Source organism: Anser cygnoides, chromosome 2, assembly GCF_040182565.1.
Source record: "Anser cygnoides isolate HZ-2024a breed goose chromosome 2, Taihu_goose_T2T_genome, whole genome shotgun sequence".
Lineage (NCBI taxonomy): Eukaryota > Metazoa > Chordata > Aves > Anseriformes > Anatidae > Anser > Anser cygnoides.
The window spans coordinates 68,113,584-68,124,584 of NC_089874.1; the positions used below are offsets into that span (position 1 = coordinate 68,113,584).

Below are 11,001 nucleotides of genomic sequence, written 5' to 3' on the forward strand. Positions count from 1 at the left end.
TCCTTTTGCAGCAAAGGGAATTCCTGGGCTGTGCGAACCTGCTGCTGCAGCAAAGCCGGTAGCTGCTGGAGGCGTTACTTGGGATGGAGGTGCACGCACCTCAAACACCTTTTGCAGCCTGCAGGCTGCCTCTGGGTTCAGAAACTGGGATCACCCCATTTCTCTTTAACATGGTGATTTGCTGTCTCCAGTACCTCACCCTTCCCTCAGAAGCCTCCTCTGCTCCCTTTGCACAGCTTTCCTTGCCGTCCCCAAACGAAGGCTTAGCTCACCACACAGCAGGGAATGGTCTCTTTATTCCATGATTCGCAGCCATCAGCAGAACTTTCACATTTAGTTCACAACATAAAATAAATAAGCCAAGAAGGTGAAACATTTTGGTGTCATTCCTCTTTTTCTTCTAGTTTTTAGCACTGTTGACTGTTCGCCACAAATACATAGGTTGGGTATATAACTCAGTCCTTTACAGATGGGGTCACCGTGAAGACAGCTGGCCTTTTCTGGCAGCATTGTGCTGTTTTATTTGGTTTTGGACAGGTTCTCCTCAGAGAGCTCACCAACACTGTGACAAGATTTCTCTAAAAAGTGGCTCATTTGTCTGACTACTTAACACACGGAATATACACAATGAATGAATGAATGCATTTTCCTGCCTCTCTTTATAGTAAGACACCCAGCAACATGCCGTGACAGGACAAGAAGGAATAAGTGAAATCATTTTAATATAATATTGGTGTATGAGAAACCACAAAAGAAAGAAAGCATTTTCTGGAAAATTCTGCATATGTATATATTGCATTGTATAGTCTTACAGACAAATTTACATCGAATACATGATATATTTTAAAACACTAATTTAAAGAGGACAACAAATTATTTTTTCTTTCTGTACAGACATAGGAGTGTGATTTGTTTTCCTGTTGCTATAGTCAGCTGTTCTTCAGGAGGAGTACTCATATTCTTCAGCACTGCGGCGTCCAAAATCCATCCAGCCCATGTAGTCTCTGTCATTTATCCTGTGCGTAGGATCGATACTCTGTACCCTGTTTCCCGTAACTGAGAACCTTCCAGTGGGACCTAATGAAAAAGAGTGTGGGAGTGGAGAGAGTAAGTAGACATACTTTCATCCATTTCTGAGCGTTTTGTATTTGTTAGCAGATGACTGCATGAAATAATTGAAACTGCTTGACTTTATACAGATCACATAACACTGCTGTTATATCACTGGGGAAAATGCCACATAACTTTATGGGTAATGTTCTGACATTCCTTTTTTTTTTTTTTTTTTTATAAAACAAAAAATTAAACAGATTATTTTCACCTCCTTCTGCTCCTGGCTGCTGTGAAGGAATATGGGTGCATTTTTCCTTTTTATTTCCTATTTCACTAGAGAAGGAAAGTCCAGGCCAGGACCTCCCCATAGTCCTGTGCTGCTTGAGGAGCCATATATGTAAGTACAGGAGCTTCTACAGTGCAAATTAGGTAACAAGAGTTGTAGATTTATGAATTCCAGGTTTTGTAAAGAAATGGGAATAGTCCTGAAATTCAGAACGTTGTGTCTGGAATTCACATCTAGAGGTGTTTAATGCTGAAATTACACAGGTCTTATTACTATTTCAGTGATATTTTCACTGCTTTTATAAAGTTTTCATAACTCTTTTCACAGCAGGGTGGGATGCTGATCTTTGATCTTGCCATAGCCTTTCTATCACCCTTGTTCAGGGCATCAAAGAAATGCAAATGTTTTGTTAGTAGTAGAAGGATAGGAGAGGTAAATCTACCACACAAAGAAACCAAACATGCTATAGACATTTACCTAAAAGAAAATGACAAAATAATTCTATGAAAGTATGTTTGTCTACCCTTAAAGCCTCAAGACCCATTATATACACAAGCATCATTCAAAACACAAAATTAAGTTGATGAGAATGGCTTCTTGGCACCAGACAGGGCTAGGACAGTGCAGGACCATCACTCAGACACTGCTATTTAAGAGATGTCTGAGCCTGCAGTGACCTGTGGGTTGTATGCACTCCCCTGGTGCCATTATGCAGATGACAGATCAGCAATGCACCTGTCACATCAGTGCTGCACCTGTCTCAGCTACACAGTGCTGGATTCATGCTGAAAGCCTGCACATGAAGTGAATTGAAAGCTAGGGGTCACAAACAGTCAAAGGAATTCCTTAAGAGCACCTTAATTACTTTTCCTTAAATCACCAGAGATGTCCCATGGATACTGCAGAATCAACATACAGCAAACAGCTTCAAAATTGTAGTAGCTTGGCTACAGGGCTGCCATCTAGCCTCAGCCTCAGAATTTAACTCTCCCTGTTTTAACTGGAAATATTAACCAAAATTAGCCTTTCTATTAATCACAAGGACAGATGCCATCACTGGTGATAGCTAACACCAGCAATGCAGACTTCCTTTTCCCTGAGATGGAATTTTCTAACGAGTGTTATGGCTTGTACAGGTTAGAAGTGACTAGTGCAGGTGATGTGAGTATTCTGCAGAGATTTCTGAAGTGTTGCCCTGAACCTTTATGTTAAATGAGAACATAACATAATGTTTTGATGGGAAAGCAGTTGATCGGCAACTGTATGCATTGTTATAAGTTAAATAAATACTGCATTGTCCCTGTGAATCTTCTCTTTTCTGTACTAGGAGGGTGTCCGCCCCTCCCCATACGCTTCATCTGGTTGAGCTATTTGGAAATGTCAGCCAAATATTTAAGAGAATATAATGGCTACATAAACTAGAATGAGAAGTTCAGTTTCCTTGTGGGAGGGTGCCAAGGACTATACAGGAGAAATGTAAGGAGGATTCTGCTGTGCTGACTCCTGCTGCAAGATTCTTATTCAGTAACAGCTTTAATTGTAGCACTGAATTTTGTATCTGAATTGTCTTTCCACTAGATCATGTGAATTGCTAAAACTAATTTCTTTAATAGATATTGTTAAAATTGGTAATGTGAGATGGAGTCTCTCAGAATATATTAGAAGTGGATATTTTTCTGTTGTTTCTGATTTGGCCCTCTTATGTACATGGATGAATGCGTATGGCAGCATATGTAATGCATAAAATGCATGCGACATCTCTTAATTGTAAACTACCACCAAAAATAAGAATGGGATTCTGCCTATAACAGAGGTCAGCAGCAAGGCTATCAGGAGGAGAGGATTAAATGATCTACATAGGGTTGTATGGAGAGACAGGGGAAAAGAAAGCTGTTGCTTGTATAAATAAAGTGAATTTCATCCTAAACACAGCCTGGGGCTGGAATTGAGTTAAATTCTCAGTGTCTATATGCCCAGGTTATCCTAATTACTGCCTCCCAAGTTTTCAAGCTCTATTTCTGTATCTTACTTCCCTGCAGTACGAGGGGATAGATGAGAGTGAAGATATTGCAAGTAAACAAGATGTGTAACCCTGTTAATTGCATAGTGGTTTTTCCTGGGGTTTGCAGTCACACTCTCTTGGAGGACGCAGCAGTTAGGTTGCCCGTGGTGCTACTGTATTCAGGTATAAAGCAGTACAGAGATGAGAGAGTTCAAAAGGAAAAATGCTTTCTCTTGAGGAGTTGCAGTGGGCAATGGTTTTGATCTATCATGTTCTGTATACATGGTATGTGTTTGTGTCTATGTAAAACATGCACTGTAAGATGTCAGAAACTGCTTTACTTTCTCTTGTTAGCTCACATTGGTAATACAATTGTTTCCTCAAGTGACTAATGAATCTCACAATAATTCCTATCCTTTAATTCCAATACTGTACCATTGCCTCATGTCCTTGTTACAGAATCAGTGCCATGGAGGTTTTAAGTAATTGCCAGATTCTGTCCAAAGGCTACCTGGGACTGAAAATCTAACAGGAATTGGTACTAATTATATATATGCGTGTGTATAGATATGTATATATATTTTTTTCTTTTGAGGAGGAGTTTTACAGTCGGTGAGAACAAGAATGGTCTCTACTTTTGGAATAACCAGGCAAAATCTACTTCCTATCTTCTATAGCAATTTAGTAATTCATGCTAGATGATGACAGGGTTAACATCTAGGTATCTTTGAAGGAAATTCCACAGATACAGAAATAGCACATAACCAGTACCTTTTCTGGCCTGCTGAAGGTACTTGGCCAACAAAGCTCCAATGCTAGCCCTTTGGTCAAGGCCTCCATCCAGCCGCGGCGCAGATTTCAGGGGGCCAGTAGATGAAGGGGCACGGGCATGTCGGTGATGTTCTGTCAAGCTCTGCTCAAGCTCAGCAGCCAGAAGGTTGTCATTGTGTGAGCCCCCAGTTTGCTGTCCGAAAGAACTCACTGAGAGCACAGCAAGGAACACGCAGATGCATATACCACTGTACATTGCTGGAGGAAAAAGGAATGACAGGCTGCTAGAATGACCAGACTTATTACAACATGTGTTATCCTCACCCCCAGCTTTCTTTGGAGGTGCTGGTTTCTGAGAAAACTTTTTTTAATTGCAGGTAACTGTGGGATCTGTCTTAAGTTGGACAACATGCACATGAGTAGTTTAATATCCATTGGTAAGAGGAAGATACCACAGTGAATTGGTTTTATCCCTTCCAGTGTATGTGTTATGTCTCCCTGACTCACTCAGTTATTACTTGCTTTTCTTTTTTCGAAGCTGCATTTCGGTAAAACACAAGGGAGCTATACCTAGCTTTTCAAAAAAAATCTCAGGATTCAAACATTCTTGTACTTTCCCGTTGTACTAAAATATGCTATTAAAAATACTCAATTTTGACAAGTTCTGCAAAGAGCCTAAACTCTTCAACCCTTCATTGGTTTGAACTTTAGTGTTCAAGAGGTTTTGTCTTGTTGTACAAGGAAAGAAGAAACAAAATCTTGTTACAGTGAAAAAAAAAAACACAAAACAACCCACAAATCTAACACCACCCCAATCATTTGATCTAACAGCTGAGGTGGAAAAAGCTGTGTAAGAAATAACATGCAATATAACCATATTTTTTTCATATAAAACAGAGAATTAGAGTGTAAGACAATTCTGTTGCTTCCTTAAAGAAACAGATATTAGACAGGACTGTGCCACTTTACTAGATCATTTGATCACACAAGCTGAAATTGTATTTTTGAAACACACAAGTTAGTCTGCTAAGAGGAGAAACAAGGTACCTAGTACTTAGCACTACGAGGGTAATTTCCATTTATAAATATCCATGAAAACATCTATATGGGAGTTTTTGATTTTTGAACAGCATATCAAGTATACTCTTCATTTTAGTGGAGGGGAAAATGAAGTTTGTTTGCCCACCACATACCGGCATGAAAACAGTCACAACCCATGAGATACCCCTGTTCAGCATCCCCAGGCATCGAACAAAAAGCACCCCTCCAGCGAGGAGCAATTATAGGTCCTGTACCCAGGCAGGGTTTGGTACTTACACACCACAGCTGCTCTACACCCTTTTCCACGGGGATCTCGTTTTACCCCGACTCCTGCGTGTGTTCACAGACCCGTTCAGGGCTCGGACCCCCCCAGCCCCACCCTGCCCCCGATTTCCTAGGGATGGGGGGATGGGTGGGTGGGTGGGTGGGTAGGTGTCTGTCTGTCTGTCTGTCTGTCTGTCTGTCTGTCCGTCTGTCCGTCTGTCCGTCTGTCTCTCTCTCTGTCTCTCTCTCTCTCTGTGTGTCTGTGTGTCAGCCGTCCCTTACCTGTCGGACCCTAGAGGACGGAGCGAGGCAGAGCACCGAGCACCCAGGCAGGGACAAGAAGAGGTTGAGGGACGCCTCGGCGGCGGCCCCTTAAATAGGGGCGGCGGTGTTTGCACAGCACTGACGCAGGGCTCCCTGCCCGCCCCCTGCCCGCCGCCCTCGCCCTCCCGGGGCTGCTAGCTCACGCCGGCTACCGAGTCGCCGAGAGCTGCTCCCCCGCCCAGACACCACGGGGATGGGCTTCCCCCCCACCCTGAAGCAGCAGCCGCCCCGAGCAGGGAGCTCCCCTCCCTCCCCATATCCCCCCTTGCCCCCCAGTGCCCCGGCCCCGGGGGGGGCTCCCGATGCTCGTCCCGCGGCGGCCGGCAGGGGGCGACGGGGCCCCGCGAGGGGCGCCCTCCTCAACACCCCTCTTGGGGCCAACCAGCCCGGCCCTCAGTCACTTGACGGGAGAGAGAAAATACAAATAATAACAATAACAGTAACAATAACAATAAAAACTGAGGGAAGGCGGCACAGCCCGCAGAATTACCGGCCTGGAAACGGGGTCTCCTGGTGGCATGCTGGGGATGAGGTTGGCGTCGGAGGTGGTGGGGATGGTGTTGGGATTGTGGAAGCGCTCCCGCCATGCCCCAGACTGTCACCAGGGCGTTTGTCCCCAGAACGGTGTTCTGGCCGCTTTTCGTCTCCCACATAGGTGAGCACCGATGCCGGGTGAAGTTGCTGTCCCAAGCTGGTTAAGAAAGAGCAAACCCGCAACCTGCTTTGAGAACAGGAAAGTAAGTGGAAGCACGTTGCTGGAGGAAAGAACAACGCTGAAACTGTTCCAGCAATACCCGTCCGAGTGCCAGTTTAATGTCTCTGTCTCTCCCTGGGGAAAAACAACAACAACAACAACCACCACAAAACAGTAGTGTTTCTGATAACTCAATTTCACTACTTTGTCTTAGAGGAAAAGATGCTCGCTGCTGTTAGACAATTAAATAGTCATCAGTGAATTGAACTGTAGGTGCCTGGGAAAAGTATCACAATCTTTCTGGGAAGGTACAGTGCAATAACAATTCACAATTCTGGGAGAGTCACATCAAGCCCTTGTGAAACTCACTAGATAATGAGTTCCCAAGGGGGCAGTCCAGAGCTTAATAGAAGGGAAAGACAGAGAGCTTACTAATATGTGCATATGCATAATTCATAGCACAAAGGGATAAATATAAAAGCAGCCATTTAAGCTGACATATTTGTCTGATTGAACAAATACACACTATAGGAATTCATTTACGTTGAGCTGATTTTGAATATCAGTTCAATTACAAGACTGCACAAATGGAGTGAGAATTAATGTGTGTCTATGCGTGCGTGCATGTGTATGCACATATGGCAGCCAATTCACTGTATTTGTTTCCATGTGTATACAGAAGAGGAACACACACAAAATCAAGTAGAAAATGCAGAAAGGTCTGCTGGACAGTTACATACATATATCACTGTGATCTTTGATATATTACAAGACCATATCCTAACTTTTCCACTGTACCTCTGAACTGGTCGAATCACTCTGGTTGCAGTGACAGGGTCAGGAGCTCAAGACTGTCAGCACAACACGTAGTTTTGTGCATTGTTCTACCTACGTGATCAATTACACTGACTGCTAAAGCCTTTTCCTTTTCCCTATCTAGACCTCATAGTGAATTTAAAAAAAACTAGTGAGGCTACAGCATGATGTCAGGTTATTAAAGTCAGCAGCACTGCTCTGTCTATAACTGTGGCTGCAGATTTTTGAACACTGAATTTTCCTCACTGAATTCCTCACTCCTAGTATGTATAATTCTTGGAGATCACTTTCCGATTTACTGGCATTTTCTTTAGTGAACGTTTGAAGTTATGTTCAACTTCCAGTCCTTGGTAAATATATGTTAATTATTGGCATTTTAGTATTGTTTTGGGCAGAGATGAGAGAAATGAAAGCCTGTTCAGCTTGAATAATTTGATAGCAGGATTCTGAGGCAAGTTTCCTGTGGTAACTTAGGCTGTGTATTACAGTCTGATGTGACACAAAGAGTTAAGAATTGGGGTTTGATTAGCAATGACCTGTTAGGCTTCAAGACCAAAGTGTTCACGTAACTACTGGGCATGTACCTGGTATGTGCAGGGTGCTAACTGCAGAAGGGCCTGGTGCCACCACCACAGGTGGGGCAAGAAAAATGCTAACCCAGTGCCTGAGTTCAACCTTTGTTCCAATAGGAAGGAAAGTACTTAAACTGCAGCAGACCTTGAGTAATACTGCAAGACTCCAAGTATAGATGCAAAACAAATTTAAACCTAAAATGAACCCTGCAATGCAGTAAATGCTAATATAAATGCATCCCCGAGGTAGCAGCTGTGAGGATAATACCGTTTAAAGGCTATAAGCTTTTTAAATTTATTATTATTATTATTATTTTGGCAATTATCTGTTAAAAGTTTTGATTTTCTCTTTTTTTTTTTTCTTTCTTTTTTTTCCCCCATCACAATCAAGATATCTCTGTCCTCAACTGTTTTCTCTAGTTTTCTGCCAAACATTTTCTCCTGTGTAGCAGAGATGGCAAAAGGGATTGTATGGCTGAGCATATATTTTGTGCTGGTCCAGCACAAAGCTCTGAGTTGGGCTTGAAGCAAGAAGACAGCATGGATGGATGGAGACAGGAGGGATACACACATTGTTTATGTCTGCTCTGCAACCGAAATGGCCGGTGCCATTAGTAGTGTGCAGCAGGGCACGGTGAGCATTGGCATCTGAATCTTTCTCTGCTGTGAGATGGAGCAGAGCTTGTCTGTGAGTGTCGGAGTGAGCAGAAGCTTGGAAGTTCTCTGCTCTTTCCTACAGCAGTAAACATGCACGGGCTGTGCAATACTTCATTTCTGTCAATGTCCATGTGACTTTTGTCTCTATAATACATATTTTTCTTGGCAATATCACACATAGTTTGCAACAGCACAGTTGTCATGTGGACAGCATAGCAAGTTAGGATGCCTATGTTTGATGCCTTTTCTTTTTACTCCCAAATGAAATGTGGCTATTATTCACTTTGCATCATTCCATGGCTTTGGATTCCAAGACATTTAGGCTGCATATTAAATGAGGAGCAGTATATGCTGCCAAGTATAAGTACATTGGGAATTTAGACCTGGAAGGATAGAGCCAGGTGGCTGTCTTTTGGGGCTGGAGGGCCTCATGTCCAGGAGGGTAACAGGAAATACATTCTTTTGTTCCTAAGCATTATGGCCTTTTCTGATTATCACTATGCAGTGGTTTTTTAATTATTATTTTCATTATTTATTTTCCTTTGGACCCTGATACTGAAGGGTAATCTTTACTGTGTTGGGGCAAATTCATTTCTTTTTGATGTGCAACTGATGGAGTGGCAGTCTGAAGGATTCCTAAGAAGTAGGAAGAATTTGTAGAGGATAGCAGGGAACAGAACAATATCGTTTTCCAGAACTAATGGAAAAATTAGTGAGTATATTGTTTTGACCAATTGCATGCCATGTAGATATATAGACAGTCTTGAATGTATTTTGAGATAGTATGTTTTTCTGCTACTATTTTTGTATATGTAGATTCAGCCATTACCTTTTTGGTCTTTCATTTTTTCTAGTCTTTGAATTTTAATCCAACAATTTCTATCAAATGACCTCAGGCTTTCTCTTTTCTCTGAATTTGCATCCCACTTGACAAGAAGATAAACTTTGCTTGGAGTCAACACAGAAACTGAGGGAGAAATTTTGGTTTTGGCAAAGTGAACAGAATGTTGTCTTGAATTATAAGGAACCTGGGACCTCAGCCTGAAGAGCGCTGACTTTCTTTCACAGAACCATGCCTCAAACTAATAAATTAGTCTGAAATATATCAGACTAATACATTAGACTAATATCAGACTAACACCCCTTAAGAAGGGTCCAGTAGAAGCAGATTAGCAGAGCTGGGGCTGAGGACCCAACACACACCTTAACCGTGTTTCAGGTGTTTTAGTTAGGGCTAGCATACTTAGGTTCCAGGGACTGAAAATTCATTAGTAGTTGAAATGCACCAGGTATGCTGCTGGGTGGCAGCTTTCACTTTGGTTTCATCTGAAAGGAATCAGACACTCAGTCTGCTGTGCAATGGAAACCAAAGAGCAATGAGTGGGAATGATCAGGGAGTCTTTTTCAAAAGTGTACTCCTGACATGAACTAAGTGCAGTAATGTCAATTCACCTGTTGTCTTGGGATTACACATTACCTGCATTTGTGTTAAGAAGGAAAATAAGAGGAAAATCCTATTTCCCAGGAGTAGAGTTGTATTGTTTAGAAAGTGAGATTTCAACCTGTATCCCATGAAATTCAGACACTTGTATGGAAGCTCCCTACAGATCAACTGGAAAACAGGTTTGTTTGGCATTTCCAAATTTGGTTCCCTGTGGTTTCGAGAATATATGGTGAAGTGAAACAGAGGAAATTCCACAGTTACTTTCTAGGAGACAACCCAATCCCAAATCACTAGCCTTTTTTTTTTCTTTTTTTTTTTTTTTTCTTTCTGAAAGATCAAATTGAACTTATGTGGAAATTGGCTCTCTCTATACTGTAAATCCAATGACAGGATGGAGGCTTTTGTGCAAGTAGAAGACTAGAAAAGGAAATCAAAGTACTCAAAAAAAAAAAAAAGATATGTAAAGTGTTTGTTCCTAACAAATTCTCTGATTGCAGCAATACTTTGAGAGGTATGGTAGAGTTTGAAAGGTAGGAAGTTGAATGCTAACATTGACAAGCACAAAGTGAAAATACAGTAATTAGACTCATTCATGAAGAACAAGAAGTCTGTTTAATGCCTATTTTGTGTAATAGTTTGGTGTTTAGTTCTCATCTTCCCTTTTCTTTATCATCTATGACATACCTTTGTTATTTTGCCATGTACATTTCAGGTAAAAATGGTGAAAAAAATAATAAATAATATGTTGCATATCATCACAGAAGGAAGAAAATAACAGCCTGTGCCAGCTGTGCCTAAAGCATGTGAATTTATTCACAGCAGTGTGCTTCTAATTCCTGCTCCTGTGAAGTACTTAAGTCCCTGAAAAGACAGAGGTTATATTATGCAAATGTGGTTTGTTAGTCAGAGAGGGATGACACACCTTTAAATATCTTCCTAAATGTTCTGCTGTGACACTCATGAAAAGTTCAACTTCTTCTTCGAATTTGTTCTTTTGTTCTTTTGAAATCTTAGGGCTCTGATATCCCTGATTTTGTTGCATTTTAATGTCTAAACTTCAAAATTTCATTTAGCTTC

The 11,001-nt window shown here is 41.7% G+C and overlaps 1 protein-coding gene across 1 annotated transcript; it reads right to left on the bottom strand.

The window, feature by feature from the left end:
• Positions 1–279: 279 nt before the first annotated feature.
• CCK (cholecystokinin) lies at positions 280–5,857 on the bottom strand. The gene is made up of 3 exons (XM_066992316.1): positions 5,700–5,857; positions 4,113–4,370; positions 280–1,077 (listed from the first exon to the last, which is right to left on the bottom strand). Exons 2-3 carry the CDS (start codon positions 4,366–4,368, stop codon positions 941–943), a joined length of 393 nt encoding a protein of 130 aa, XP_066848417.1. The 5' UTR covers positions 4,369–4,370; positions 5,700–5,857; the 3' UTR covers positions 280–940.
• Positions 5,858–11,001: the final 5,144 nt, after the last annotated feature.